The sequence below is a fragment of the Schistocerca piceifrons genome, chromosome 1 (assembly GCF_021461385.2).
Source record: "Schistocerca piceifrons isolate TAMUIC-IGC-003096 chromosome 1, iqSchPice1.1, whole genome shotgun sequence".
NCBI lineage: Eukaryota > Metazoa > Arthropoda > Insecta > Orthoptera > Acrididae > Schistocerca > Schistocerca piceifrons.
The window spans coordinates 1,014,115,730-1,014,132,263 of record NC_060138.1 but is presented as its reverse complement, the minus strand read 5'-3'; the positions used below and the strand labels follow the sequence as shown (position 1 = coordinate 1,014,132,263).

At 41.8% G+C, this 16,534-nt stretch overlaps 1 protein-coding gene across 1 annotated transcript in view; it reads left to right on the top strand.

Moving 5' to 3' along the window:
• Positions 1–16,534, top strand: part of LOC124795546 (NEDD8 ultimate buster 1-like) — a 135,434-nt gene that overhangs the window by 10,701 nt on the left and 108,199 nt on the right. Inside the window, exon 3 of the mRNA XM_047259622.1 lies at positions 13,671–13,791. Coding sequence (XP_047115578.1) covers positions 13,671–13,791 — 121 coding nt within the window. The remainder of the gene's footprint in view (positions 1–13,670; positions 13,792–16,534) is intronic.

Genomic DNA, 16,534 nt, shown 5'->3' with positions numbered 1-16,534 from the left:
CTGCATCAGTTTCTTGCCAACCGTTTGTTTGATTACTAACTATCCCATAGATAACTGCCTCATTGTGAGTGTGTGCTGCTAGCTCGGAATTGCCATCATTTTCTTGTATGGATCATAAATTTTCTTCAGTTAGCGTGCTGTCTATTTTGTATTACTGCTGCTCACTTGGACATATGACAACAGAACTAATTACTGTGTTAATGAAGGAATACATACGGGTTCGGAACTGTTAAATGTCAATGGAACAGTAAAAGATGGTGTTATTTATGATTGCCACATATTGTATATAAAAGTGTCCGCTTGAGCATTAAATATCTTTTCACTTATTTTCAAATTGATCCTCTGTTAACCACTTACAATTACACATGAAACAAATTAATTGTTCCATTTGCCCCATTGTAATTGTTCTGCAAATCAAGAAAGCTTTTTACCACTTGCATTTCACATTGTTGATAAGGCTTCCTCAGTGTTGATGACTATGGAGTGACAAACATGTTTTGCTTCTGACTTGATGTATCTATAAGTTACATAAAGTGTTACTCATGACCATCCAAACATGGCCACCAGCACAAGATCGAGGATATAAAGTCAATACATAGTAAAGATGTTTTCTTTACTGATAAGTCAAATGTATGTAGGCTACAGTATTTGACAATCACTTTCTGAATATAGCAGATGAATTAAATAAAAATGTAGTTTCTACAGGGGGTGAGATAACACTCTTAGAAAGTGGCTTTTCAAGGTTTCCATCTGAAACTCACCTCTATGGTGCTGACAAGGGAACAGATTGACTCGATAATTAAATAGCTGAAGGCTAAGAACTCTCACGGACTGGATAATGTGTCTAGTAGGAGACTAAAGAACTGTGCTGTAAATGTTAGCCCAATGCTTACCCACATGTATAGTTTTTCCTTTAGGAATGGTCAGATTTCAAATAATGAAAATACTCCGTAGTAAAACTTAATTATAAAAAAGAAGAAAGGGACAATGTAGACAATTTTTAGACCTATTTCTTTATCACCAGTGTTTGCAAACGTTATTGAAAAGGCTGTATGTATAAAGGTAATTAACGATTTCAGTTTATATAATTTGCTATCAAACATACTTTGGATTCAGAAGAGGCTTAACAACTGAAAACACTATCAGAAGTTGGATCATTATGGTATAAGAGGAGTTGCTCACAGCTCCTTCCTGTCATACTTCAAGAACAGGCAGCCAAAGGTTATTCTCCACAGCAATAAGAATGGCATCAGGTGGCATCTGATTGGGGCATATATATGTGGTGTCTCTCCCAAGAATTGTCAGGTGCATTTTCTCTTGTCTTTCATTAGATATTTGCAATGATGTGCGCTATTTGTTTGGGCTGGCTCCAACACTTTACAATGCAAAAATGAAATTCCAAATACCTCCTGGAACACCAGAGAAAACGTCCCTGACAAATCTTAGGAGACACAATGTGTGTGTGTGTGTGTGTGTGTGTGTGTGTGTGTGTGTGTGTGTGTGTGTGTGTGTGTGTGGGAGGGGGGCGGGGGGGGGGAGGATAAAGATTCTAAAATACTTCTGTTTGCTGATATCACTAGGTTGGTAGTGAAGGATGTTTAGTGCGACGTGGGCGTTGTATCATGCACCACAGTTAGAGACCTAAGTTCATGTCTTGTAGGAAATAAATTGATGCTACATCACAGTAAGATTCAGTTTCTAACACACAGTTCAACTAAGAACGATATTTTGATTGTATAGAAAGGGCATATGATTAGTGAGTCTAAATCATTCAGATTTCTCGTTGTTCAGATAGATGATAAATTGTAATGGAAAGCCCATGTTCAGTATCGTGTTCAAAAACTGAATGCTGCTCTATGTACCATTGGAACTGTATCTGTAATAAGTGGGGGTCCAACACAAAGTTAGTCTGCTTTGCTTATGATAGATTTTTGGCTCAGAAATGGACAGCTCGAGCAGTAGGTGGTATAAGTTTGCGAAACTCTTGTTAATCTCTTTGAGGAGTCTGGGAATTCTGAAATTGGCCTCTCAGTATATATTTTCTTTAGTATTATTTAACTGGATAGTTAAAAAAATCTATTCACCAAGCGGCAGCAGAACACACACATAGCCGACTGTTGTGAGCAACAAGCTTTCGGAGCCGGTGGCTCCTTCAGGCAGAAGGGTTGAAGGGGAAAGAAGAAGGGTGAAGAAAAAGGACTGGAGAGGTCTAGGAAAAGGAGCAGATTTTGGGAAAGTCACCCAGAACCGAGGGTCAGGGGAGACTTATGTTAAGAGTTGAGAGGGAAAGACTTGCTTCTCATCCCACACAGTAAGTCTCGCTTTCTATTTCTGTGTTCTGCTGCCACTTGGTAAATAGATTTTTTATCTATCTAGTTAAATAATCTTATCAGTAATTGATTGTTTTCTTTAATATTGTTTGTTAACAATATGAGCTTTTTTCCAAGAATTGGCAGCTTTTACTGTGGTAATGCTATGTAGAAATCCAATCTGCATGTGGATTACATCATCTAGACACTTTTACAGAAAGGTATGCAGTATTCTACTGCATCCATTTTCAGTTAGCTCTACAAAAATTTAAAAAATGTAGCGGTAATCCTTACACATTCAAGTGTAAACTGAAAAATTTTCTTTTGAATCACTCCTATTGTGTCAGGGAGTTCAGAGAAAGAATTTAAGCTAATTACTGTGGTATTTTGTTGATTATGATAATATACAGTTGCAGATTGTCATCTTCATAGGATTTTTCTGCATTTTGTTTTGCCTATTTGTGTTAATTTCACGTACAGATGCGTTTCATGACCATGTAGATTTACTCTTCAGTTTGTCCTACAGAACTAGAATTGCAAAATGAGATTTAAAAAATGTCATTAAACAAACAATCCATGTAGCTGAGATTTTTGCAAAATTTTTCTCTCTATGGTTATACAGCAGACTTCTTGCTTTGCAAGCTTTGTAATTAAAATATTCTGTATCTGCAGCAAGGCTTGCTCGATTGTCTGATATGAGAAATGTTGAGAAAGAGTAATTGAGGGCTTAAGTGTGCACAGTTTGAAGTAGACTGTTGCTGGACGTGAATATAACTTGTATGATTTTCCTGAAGAAGACAAATTAGCAAACTATTTCCAGACCAAGGATCAGCTGCATGTAGTCATTATTCCACAACAAATCATCCAGAACCATTAGAATGGTTTTTCTGCTGATCAGAATTCTTCAAGGATCTGGGTGATAGTGCCACCATTGAGTTAGGCATTGACTCCTCGGACATTGGCAGTCTTCTTTCCACAAAATGCAGCAAGCATTTATGGATGCAAACTTCTCACAGGTTTGTTGCTGTCTACCTGTCTATCTAGTCCCCTCTCCAGAGCTGTTAGCAACATCACTAAAAGCAACAACAATGAGGGTCATATATAGGGGTCTCTGTGGATCATCAGTGTAAAGACAGTCTGGAAAGGTATATCACTCATGTGGTTTTGAGAGCAGCAGATGACCAGATAAAGCCGTCCTCTTCACCCTGATTAAGAGACAGTGGATAGTGGCTTTCACACTCTAGATTGATGTGAAATCTCTTGGCTGCAGAAACATCAAGTCATCTCAGTAGTGAGAACATCCCCAAAAAAGTCCCAACTTTTACTACAGTATAACAAATGCCAGGAGCCAAATCACATTGCAAAGAGTGCCAATGTGAACCAAGATCTGCTAGCAAGTACCGGTACTCCCTCTAGATTTGCTACAAAAATTACACACTGCTTTTGTCTGCTAGCTGTAGTGGTCTACATAATGGTGAAGTAGCTCGCTGTAATTTCTTTTGTAACCACTTGCGAAGCAGGATAAAGGGAGGATGAGAAAGCATAGAAAAATCCAGTGCAGTAAGGAAATTCAACCAGAAGGACATTCACAGCTAACCTGCAACCTCCAGACCAATGTGACAGGTCTAAAGTGAACTAGCACTGACCTAAATCAACACATCAGCTTATGGAAGACCTGCAGTGGACTGTTAATATCCCGGACTCGCTACCCTTGGTGTTAAACGACGGGTCTCAGCGGCTAACTTAGTTTTACATTTTATGCGTGAAGGGGGCTTTCACCACTCTTTAAGGGGGGGGGGGGGGGGGCACTTAACCTCATTGAGCCGTTGACAGAACACACTGTTGCCTCCTCTGCCCAGACCAGGCTGCGGCAGTCTGGATTTGGTGATCCATCCCAGACCCTCACCCTACCTACTCTTTTGCACTTCCTTCCTGCTCTCGCATGGTCTTTTTGACTTGTTCGTCTGTTATCTGTCTGTGCTTGTCTCGCCCTGTCTGTGTTGCTAGTCTTTCCTAGGCAATTTCTGACTGCGCTACATGTGGTAAGTAGCGTGGGAGGGGGGTATATATCCCCTCATTGCATTCTGCTTTCAGGAGCATCTGGCTGCTCCCTAAATGGGGCACCTCGCCTGCCTTTCTTCCTATGTCTCCCTATCCTCTTTTTTTCCCCCCCTTATCTAGCCTTTGTTGACATTTGGTAGACCTTATGTTTTCTTACTCTGGGTTTTGCGCAGTAGGCCGTCTTCAATGTACGGTCATATAGATCTGTCTGATTGAGGAGAAAGGGACTAAAGGGACTGATGATGTAATAGTTTGGTCCCTTTAATCATCCATCCTACCAGCAAACGAACCTATACACAAGCAGAGTAGCTGTCAGTAGCTAGATGAGTGGGCAATAGTATACACTGGCCCTGACAAATTTGCCGCACGAGCAAGTGGTCAAACATCAGATGTTGAGGAAGCTAATAGCAAGTGGAGCAGCATATGATACCTGAAATCGGAGATAAGACTTTCAAGCCTGGTAACACGGATGAAAATGTTTGTGGTTCTGACATTGAAGATGATGGTTAGATATTGATCACTCTGGCCCTGTTGTAACTACCCAAACAATTAACAGGCACAGTGTATCATTGAAGAAACAATACTTAGTGACTGACGATTTACTACATAAATGCAAAAGTGTTCAGAGCCATGGTATTTCATCATGTTTCCCTTTCCATATTGGAAAGCTGTTTTGAATTAGAGATTCAGCTGGTGGATATGGGCAGTCTTTCGTAGAATGATCACATCACTAAGAAGATTATCATTACCCATTTAAAAGTAGTGTTTTGAAGTTCAGATTTGTTTTTGAATGTGATTGACAGCTGTCAACCACTGCACTAATTGTAGATCCTCTACTGCTTTTCCTACAATTTACTAATCTTCTGGCATTGCTACCTACCTACAGCTATCATCGTAGTCTGCAATCAGCCTCAGGTGGCATCTGATACTCCTGTTGTGCGGTATTTCATTATTTTGTAATTATATATAATTCATGTTGTCTTTGAACTTTACAATATTCTTTCAGCATCACTTTCATTATAAAGAACTGAAAATTCATGATTTTCATTACAACAATAGGTGTGCTGAATCAAAGTATGCCAGCTGGCAGAAATTCGAAAAATTATAGTAGTCAGTTAAGCAGTATTGCTTCTTAGACGAAAGTACAAAGCTGCCATAGCTGCTTGAAGGAGGTAAATAATTGCAGTGATCGGTTTGTACATTCATTCATTCATTCATTCATTCATTCATTCATTCACTCACACACATCATTCCGTAATTTCCTTTATGAAGGAAAACCTGCAAGGACATGGAACATGTCACAGAGCATGTATTACTTTGTGAACATACAAAATTTTAAAAATATTAAGACACCAACTATAAATTATTTTTTAACTTTGTAATAGAAACTTGTAATATACCTTAACTTCATGATTATTACAGTAAAGCTTTTCCATTTAATGCTTAATAACAGTTCATTCAGGGACATATATACTTGATAATGAATGAATGATTTCCATAAATATATTCTTTTGTCATACATTCACATGTTGCGCCCTGCCCTGTTAATACCATCATGAACGAGAACCTACAGGGATGGGAAAAAAGTCAGGTTACACATTAGCAAGCTAAAGCAGCCGTTACAAGCTACTTCTATACAGCATATTAACAATAATTTAAATTAATGCTAATATACTCACACAGTTAATTACAGGAACAACTTCGGAATAACTCTTTTTTTGCATTATAAATCAGGAAGAGAGAGAGAGAGAGAGAGAGAGAGAGAGGGGGGGGGGGGGGACATCCCACGTGGGAAAAATATATCTAAAAACAAAGATGATGTGACTTACCAAACGAAAGCACTGGCAGGTCCATAGACACACGAAAAAAAACAAACATACACACAAAATTCTAGCTTTGGCAACCAACGGTTGCTTCGTCAGGAAAGAGGGAAGGAGAGGGAAAGACGAAAGGATGTGGGTTTTAAGGGAGAGGGTAAGGAGTCATTCCAATCCTGGGAGCGGAAAGACTTACCTTAGGGGGAAAAAAGGACGGGTATACACTCCCGCGCACGCCCACACACATATCCATCCACACATATACAGACACAAGCAGACATATTCAAAGGCAAAGAGTTTGGGCAGAGATCTTTGCCCAAACTCTTTGCCTTTGAATATGTCTGCTTGTGTCTGTATATGTGTGGATTGACATGTGTGTGTGTGCGCGCGCGAGTGTATACCCGTCCTTTTTTCCCCCTAAGGTAAGTCTTTTCACTCCCAGGATTGGAATGACTCCTTACCCTCTCCCTTAAAACCCACATGCTTTCGTCTTTCCCTCACCTTCCCTCTTTCCTGACGAAGCAACAGTTGGATGCGAAAGCTAGAATTTTGTGTGTATGTTTTTGTTCGTGTGTCTATCGACCTGCCCGCGCTTTCGTTTGTAAGTCACATCTTTCTTTAAAACAAAGATGATGTGACTTACCAAACGAAAGCGCTGGCACGTCGATAGACACACAAACAAACACAAACACACACACAAAATCAAGCTTTCGCAACCAATGGTTGCTTCATCAGGAAAGAGGGAAGGAGAGGGAAAGACGAAAGGATGTGGGTTTTAAGGGAGAGGGTAAGGAGTCATTCCAATCCCGGGAGTGGAAAGACTTAACTTAGGGGGAAAAAAGGACGGGTATACACTCGCACACACACACATATCCATCCACACATATACAGACACAAGCAGACATATTTAAAGACAAAGAGTTTGGGTGGAGATGTCAGTCGAGGCGGAAGCCTCGACTGATTTACCCCCGGAAACCATCCTTGTAACCATTGATGCCACTTCCTTATACACAAATATCCCGCACGTCCAGGGCGTCACTGCGATGGAGCACTTCCTTTCACGCCGATCACCTGCCACCCTACCTAAAACCTCTTTCCTCATTACCTTAGCCAGCTTCATCCTGACCCACAACTTCTTCACTTTTGAAGGCCAGACATACCAACAATTAAAGGGAACAGCCATGGGTACCAGGATGACCCCTTCGTACGCCAACCTATTCATGGGTCGCTTAGAGGAAGCCTTCTTGGTTACCCAGGCCTGCCAACCCAAAGTTTGGTACAGATTTATTGATGACATCTTCATGATCTGGACTCACAGTGAAGAAGAACTCCAGAATTTCCGCTCCAACCGCAACTCCTTTGGTTCCATCAGATTCACCTGGTCCTACTCCAAATCCCATGCCACTTTCCTTGATGTTGACCTCCACCTGTCCAATGGCCAGCTTCACACGTCCGTCCACATCAAACCCACCAACAAGCAACAGTACCTCCATTATGACAGCTGCCACCCATTCCACATCAAACGGTCCCTTCCCTACAGCCTAGGTCTTTGTGGCAAACGAATCTGCTCCAGTCCAGAATCCCTGAACCATTACACCAACAACCTGACAACAGCTTTCGCATCCCGCAACTACCCTCCCGACCTGGTACAGAAGCAAATAACCAGAGCCACTTCCTCATCCTCTCAAACCCAGAACCTCCCACAGAAGAAACACAAAAGTGCCCCACTTGTGACGGGATACTTTCCGGGACTGGATCAGACTCTGAATGTGGCTCTCCAGCAGGGATACGACTTCCTCAAATCCTGCCCTGAAATGAGATCCATCCTTCATGAAATCCTCCCCACTCCACCAAGAGTGTCTTTCCGCCGTCCACCTAACCTTCGTAACCTCTTAGTTCATCCCTATGAAATCCCCAAACCACCTTCCCTACCCTCTGGCTCCTACCCTTGTAACCACCCCCGGTGTAAAACCTGTCCCATGCACCCTCCCACCACCACCTACTCCAGTCCTGTAACCTGGATGGTGTACACGATCAAAGGCAGAGCCACGTGTGAAAGCACCCACGTGATTTACCAACTGATCTGCCTACACTGTGACACATTCTATGTGGGAATGACCAGCAACAAACTGTTCATTCGCATGAATGGACACAGGCAGACAGTGTTTGTTGGTAAAGAGGATCACCCTGTGGCTAAACATGCCTTGGTGCACGGCCAGCACATCTTGACACAGTGTTACACCGTCCGGGTTATCTGGATACTTCCCACTAACACCAACCTATCCGAACTCCGGAGAAGGGAACTTGCTCTTCAATATATCCTCTCTTCCCGTTATCCACCAGGCCTCAATCTCTGCTAATTTCAAGTTGCCGCCACTCATACCTCACCTGTCATTCAACAGCATCTTTGCCTCTGCACTTCCGCCTCGACAGACATCTCTGCCCAAACTCTTTGTCTTTAAATATGTCTGCTTGTGTGTGTGTGTGTGTGTGTGTGTGTGTGTGTATATATATATATATATATACCCGTCCTTTTTTCCTCCTAAGGTAAGTCTTTCCGCTCCCGGGATTGGAATGACTCCTTACCCTCTCCCTTGAAACCCACATCCTTTCGTCTTTCCCTCTCCTTCCCTCCTTCCCTCTTTCCTGATGAGGCAACAGTTTGTTGCGAAAGCTTGAATTTTGTGTGTATGTTTGTGTTTGTTTGTGTGTCTATCAACGTGTCAGCGCTTTCGTTTGGTAAGTCACATCAATTTTGTTTTTAGATATATTTTTCCCACATGGAATGTTTCCCTATATATATATTACTACTAAGGAAGACCCACTGCTGTTTGTCTTGAGTTACTCAGCTGCTGTTTTTATTACTTCTTCATACTGAGCATTTATGTAACATCACTGATTTCAGAGAATGCTATTAGCTCTTTGTGTGTTGGAAATGTTAAAAGATCTTGAATTGAATTTAATTTTACTTGATCCTGTAAGATTACATTGTGTACAGTAAATGTATAACGAATAACAATAAATACAAATTTAATGGCCAAGTATTCTGCAACACTGTAAAACTCGTTTTCAATGAGATAGTCTTTAAGTTTCTTTGGAAAGTCATTGTCAAGTACACTACCTTGCAGGCTTTTGGGCAAACTTCTTAGTAGTCTGATACCATAGTACTGGGGTCCTTTTTCTAGCATTGCCAGTCGATGGGGTCTGCTCAGTACTTCATTCTTCCTTCTTGTATTGTAGGTGTGTACACTAGCATTTGTAATCCAGTCCTCACTACCTTTTGTGATGTACATTATTGTGTTGTATATATACAACGATGAAAAAGTTAAGATACCTAACTTCTTGAAACAGTTTCGGCAAGTTTCAGATCAGAGGTCTTTCTTCTTAAAATGGTCCTAATTGCCCCCCCCCCCCCCGCCCCCCCCCCCCCCGTGTGTGTGTGTGTGTGTGTGTGTGTGTGTGTGTGTGTGTGTGTGTGTGTGTGTGTGTCTCCTAATTGCCCCCCCCCCCCCCCGGTGTGTGTGTGTGTGTGTGTGTGTGTGTGTGTGTGTGTGTGTGTAATGTGAGCACTCGTTTTGTCTCTTGTTTGTTGGAGTTTACCCACACAGAGTCACTCAATACTGTATGGTTCGAAAAGTCCATGATACACTGTACGCAGAAGGTTCTTGTCTGAATACTGTGATAGCTGCATCATTAAGCCTGTGACAGAGCTCAGTTTCTTACAGACATTATTAATGTTTTTTCCATTTCAGTCCATTATCTACAAGAATGTGTAAGACTCTAGCAGATTCTACTTCTTCCAGCCTTGTTCCATCAACCTCTAAATCCATGTCTACAGCCCTCTCCTTATTTTTAAACACTACATACATAGTCTTTTTTAGATTTACAACCAGTTCATTTTCCAACAGCCATTGAGCTGTGACATTTGCAAATATGTATGCTCTTCTCTCAAGCTGTTCCATATTTTGGTCACTATTTAGTATTGTCGTGTCATCAGCGTACAATATTTTCTTTTCTTCCTCCTCAACACCTATATCATTAACAAACACATTAAGTAACAATGGCCCCATTACCGAACCCTGCAGCACTCCATATTTGATGGGTTTGGTTTCTGATTGGTATGAGTTTCCTAATGATGCATATTTCTTGCTGTTGCACAAGTATGATTTTATCCATTCACCTGGGTGCTCTCGAATGCCATAGTTGCCTAATTTTTGTATCAGTATTTCATGGTCAATGATGTAAAATGCTTTTGAAAGATCCAGAAACATTGCAGAGACAAACTTTTTTTCATCTAAGGACTGTAAAATGTATTCAGTTAGACTGGCAATTGCTTATTCTGTAGATTTACTCTTTCTGAAACCATGTTGTGAGGGTATGGGAATGTTATGTTTGTCCAAATAATTAACTGATCTGGTATACATAAGCATTTCTAGGATTTTTGAGAAACCGGATATAAGTGAAACTGATCTGTAGTTGTTGGGGTCGTCCTTATCCCCTTTCTTGTACACTGACACCACCTTCGTTATCTTCAGTTTTTCTGGAAAAAATCTATTTCTGAAAGAACAGTATGCTATGTTCAGCAGTGGTGGTGTTATCTGCTCACTTACTAGCTTTATTACATGATTTGATATTTCATAATCACCAGCTGATTTCTTGGACTTTAGTTTCTGTATAGTTTTCTGTAGTTAATCTTCCGTGACTGGTCTTAAGAACATAGTACTACATGATCTTTTTGGTACCTTAACGCTCTTCTGTTTTTGACTATTTCTTTCCAATTTTAAGTTTTCTACTACAGTGATATAGTTATTATTCAGTCTGTTTGCTATTTCCATACCATCTGTGAAAGATCTATTTTAATTGACCTAATACCTTCTTCTTTTTTTGACCCATCTTTTCCCTTTCTTCCACCATTAATTGCATTCCAAGCTGCCTTTGCCTTGTTTTTTGAGTTTGTTATGGTGTTGTCAATTGCTCTTGCTTTTGCTTCTCTAAGTGTTTTTCTATACTTCTTTTTTAACATTTTATAGTTTTCAGCTTCACCCACCCGTCTCAGATCCTGCAGCTTGCTTCACTGTTCTAGTATTTCGCTGGTAATCCGCTGTGTTTGATCTTGCAGCTGTTCTTGTCTCTTTACTTTGGGAAATGCTACATTTCATGCTACATTACATGCAAGATTTCCAGTTTGTACCACTAACCGATTACCTTTTGCATCAGACTATAAAACATCTTTCTGAACCTTAGCTAGGAACACACAGTCTAAGTTGAAATTGTTTCAAATATTGCTATTGTGAATGCCACAGTTCATCCTAAATTGACCTTTATCAGTTACCACAGATACTATGAGGGAGGAAACATATTGGCATGTGAGGATAAGAATTCCATGGCCTTGGAAGATACTTCTTACAGAAGTTTGGTTATCGACTTTCATTAAATTCATACTATATACTTTCGGAGAATAAAGACTCTTTGACCCTACAGCAGTGCCCAAAAAAATTAACCTGTTGAACAATGTTGAGTGAAAGAATGCAAAATAGGTCTGTATGTCAAAATAGAGAGAGAGAGAGAGAGAGAGAGAGAGAGAGATGTTGGTTGCATATTATATAGATCTTCCATGCAATATACCTGAGTGCAGTCAGCAAGAAGTGAGATTGGCTGCAAGATATATTTTAGGACCACCTTTCTTCCCATTCTCTGTATTGCATATGATGAGATGCCATGGGTTACAGCACCTTATAGTGTGATAAGCATTTAAAATTTATGCTGTACACGAAGTGTCTGCATTTCATATCGTATATTATTTCACTTCTCCCAGTTTGTGGGCAACAACCCCTATTGGTGTTACTGACTGTTGTTATTGCTTCACACCAAGTTTGATATAAATAACAATCTTGTCTTGTTAGGGAACTTAAAATTTTAGGCTTGATGAAATTTAGAAAATGAAGTGCCCCATTATGTTGTTTGCTGATATTTTTGCTTACTAATACCAGATGTGCACCAACGTTTCAACATCATGTACTTCCACAAGTTAAGACAATGGTGTCTGATTGGGCTTTTCAGTTGTTTTCCTTGGTGTAGCCTACAGGATCTATTTACCAGGTTTTTTTCACTGTGTACAATTCTTAGTCATCGGCAATGTTGATAGCACTGCTTATGAAGTGATGTAACCAAGTAAGAAATTTCGCACATTTTCTGAATCATTTTGTGAGATCCAGTGCTTATTCAAGTGTACTCAGGCCAGAAAATGGTCTGGAACGTGGAGTACTCCATTCTGTTGTGACAAGAGAAGGGGAGAAATTAGGTGACAATTTGCTGGGTACTGAGACAAATGGTTGTTTGGGGAAGTAAGGAAGCTCATAAAGCAGTCAAGAAGGACTATTGAGATGATGGGAGTTTAACAGTCTGCCGTTTCCATGCGCGCTTCCATCTCATAGTTGGATCAGAAGGTCATAAAAGATTGGAAGGAAGAGTGACTGCAAGTGATGGACAGCAAGTTGAGGATAGGAAAAGCAGTAATCCAGCAGGGATTCTCCTTCCAGTCAAAGTGCTTTAAAGTCGTATACCTCCATGTTGGGCATAGCCTCCATATATGTGGCTTTTTACTCAGGCAGGATGACTTGTTTGTCTGTGGTGCCTGTAGTCTGTGTGTTTCAGTAAACCAGTTGTTAGCAGACTCTTTCACATTACGATGAGAGAAAACAGCATTTTTCAGTGGAACGTGCCCTCTGTTTTAACTGGCAGTGAGTCTAATATCACATGCATTTAAAATTTTGAGTGTTGACTAGGCCCGAGGCTTTTAGGTTGACGATTTTAATCTGTTTTGAGGCGACTATCTCATCTATTTTTAGCAGTCAACCAGTCATATGTATTTTCTTCAGCATAGCATAGTTCTTTTCTGCGTTGCTATTTTTCTTGTTTTATCATAGATCCTGAGAACTGGCAGAAGTAAGTTTTCATTTGTTGCTGTTTATTTATGTGTACATGCATGCGTGTGTGTGTGTGTGTGTGTTTCTTTCTCGAATAAGTTTAATATTTACCTTACCTAAAGTTTACCATTTTAATCACTTTTGTTTCTGTGTCTTTTATTGTAGGCAGAATGTTGGGTGTCCTGAAGTTTGTCACCATCCTGTGCTAGGTATTGATAACAAGATCATTTAGTCTTTCAATATTGAACATCACTGTTCGTTGTTTTGAGGTTCTTTCCTGATGAAGATGATGATATCAGATATAATTGCATTTAGATTTCTGTCATTGGAGCTCATTGTACTAGGCCCTGGTTGTTTAACTTTCCCCTACATTTGATGTTATGGCAGGTTTTTGTTAATGTTATTGTGAAACATCATAATACAGAAAAACTCTTAATATCAAAAACTTGTATTCTGTGATATTCAATTTGTCAGGCAATTGGGAGTAAATAATTATATCTATAAGAACCTGCACACGTCCTGCACTAACTTATCTTTTTTATTAAATTTTTTTTTAGATTGAAGCTTATATCCAATGGTCGTATCATACAAGAAAATCGTGTACTGAGTGAACAAAGCCTTCAGAATGGATCCATGTTATTGTGCCTGCTGCTTGAACGGACTCCTGCAGAGATCAAGGTATGACAAAAGATATTTATAAATAATATTTACACTCCTTTTAGTAAAATTTGCAACATGAACTGAATATGTGTTGATACGAAATTTGGAAGATGTTGAAGCAGATATTTTCTGAACAGCTATGCATGCATGACTGTATGAGGAGTAGATAGCAAAAATTAGGTAGAGTTCAACAGTGTTTATTATTCTGTGACAGCAGTAAACATAGTTGGATCTGCTAATGGCACTTAATGCTATAAAACCAAGCCACAGACCTTGAATGGTTGCTCTGGTTGAAAGTGAGTCCTTGTATTGTGAATTTGGAACCATCCACGTAAAAATCTTGTGTAAATATATCTTAGTTAATCTCTTAACCAGTAGCCATACAACCCTCCTAATACCAAGTACTTTTTGTTACACTGAGTACTGCTGGGATCTGTGGTGACCTCAATACAATATGTTTTCTATTAAGCATAATTTTTAATAAGTGTTGAAAGTAATCACATTCCATTTTCCTTCTTCAAGAACTTGGTGATGGCGGCATGAATGCAAATGAAAATGCAAAATTGCTTTTTATAATTTATTTCAGTAAGTTATATACAGTTTTGATGACATTACAGATGTTTGTGGTCACATTCCAAAGTGACAGTTATAAGGCCTTGCATTTAAGGCAAGAAATTGCTGAGTGGCTTTTACACACATACATACACGTTTTGAACACTTACGGTGTATTTCTATCCACAGATCTTTTGCAGAATGGACACTGGCCTCCTATTTTCGTCTGTGCGGTAGATGGAAGTACTAGGGAACTAGTATTGTCTGCCCCCTGCGGGTTCGGGGGCTAGAATAGGCCCGCGGTATTCCTGCCTGTCATAAGAGGCGACTAAAAGGAGTCTCAAACGTTTCGGCGTTATGTGATGGTCCCCTCTTGGGTTTGACCTCCATCTTTCCAAATTTCTGTTGTTAGTGCGTGCCATTTGGGGAAGGACGCCTTATGTGGAGTTTTTCTATTGGTCCATCATGCACCACCATCTTGCATGCTACCTATTGTCGTGTGGCAGGATTTACACCCACAGTCTTCTGGGTTGCTTCCTTCTCGTCTTGTGCGCAATCCCCTTCTTCGCACCCCCGACAACTGTGGACCCTTTCAACACCTAAAATCCAGCATGGTAGCCAGTCCGTTGTGGTGGGGTCGTCATGTACCCTCTTGGTGGTAGCCCCCTGACCACACAGGGATCGCACTACAGATGCCAGAGCTGTTTCCTCCCCATGCATGCCAAGGAGTATGTGCCCATCTTGTCTGGGGCACGGGGACTCTGGGCAACGGGATATCGGCCAGGTACCCGTTGCTTTGGCTGGGTGGTGCCCTTGGGGAGAGCCCTCGTTCGGAGTAGGTGGCATCTGGGTGGATGTGGCGCAATGAAGCACAATAAATCACACCAAGCTGGTGGTCGCACGGCCACCAGCGTCTCTAAGCGAGGCAGAGTTGACTTTGATGCTACGCAATATGACCCTCAGTCGTTCCCCTCGTTGGCTGCGCCATGGGAGGGACGCAGATCTAGTGCCAAGCGGGAGCCTTACGTACCACAATACCTTGTCTGCAGCAGGACTGATGGTGACTCCTTTCTTACGACGAAGCCTCTGTTTTTTGTGGAACACCTGGAGGATAAGCTTGGGGAAGCGGCGGTGTTGTCTAAAATGAGGAATGGGTCCATCCTCCTCAAGACGTCCTCCCCAGCCCAGTCACGAGCGTTGCTCTTGTGTGATAAGCTGGGTGATGTCCCTGTTACCGTCACTCCCCACAGCAGCTTAAATATGGTCCAGGGGATTATTTACCATCGTGACCTCTTGTTACAATCCGACGACGAGCTGAGAGCCGACTTGGAACAACGTGGTGTACATTTTGTCCGTTGTGTACATCGAGGACCCAAGACTAACGGGGTGGCCACTGGTGCCTTTATCTTGGCCTTCGAGGGTGATGTGTTGCCCGAGAAGGTCAAGGTAATGGTTTACCATTGTGACGTCAAGCCATACGTCCCTCCCCCTATGCGGTGCTTCCAGTGCTGGAAGTTTGGGCACATGTCCTCCCGTTACCCATCCAGTGTCACATGTCGAGATTACGGACGCCCATCTCATACCGATTCTCCATGTGCGCCTCCGCCTGTATGTGTCAACTGTGGGGAGCACCACTCTCCATGCTCGCCGGATTGCCCCGTTCTTCATAAGGAGCGGAAAATAATGGAATTTAAGACCCTGGACCGGCTTACTTATCGAGAGGCAAAACTGAAATATGAAAGGTTGTATCCTGCTTCCATTCAAACATCTTATGCTGCAGCCACGTTATCGTCACCCACGCGAGCGACGGTTGTCGCCTCATCTGTGCCGCCTTCAGTGGGCCCTCGGGGCCGTGCATATCTGTCTGCCCCCCTCTTGTCTGGGGGCAAGCCTTCCTCTGTTGCCCCCTTAGCAGTTGGTGGCAAAACCTCTTCTGCCGCTCCCCCCACGCTTACTTTGGGAGTGACATCTCCTCCAAAACCGGGGGGCTCGATCCCTCCCCCTCCTTCTCCGCCGGCGTTGTCTCTGCCGGTTCCTCTCTCATGGAAGGGGTCCCTCGGGGCTCACCCTTCCTCCGTTTCTTCTCCTACCCAGCCGGATGTCAGCCAGTGGCTGAAGGTTCCGCCAGCTGCTGGTCGTAGGGCTTCTGCGTCATCGTCAGTTTCCAACGCTCCTTCGGAGAAGCTCTCCCAGCCCTCTCACCCTAAGG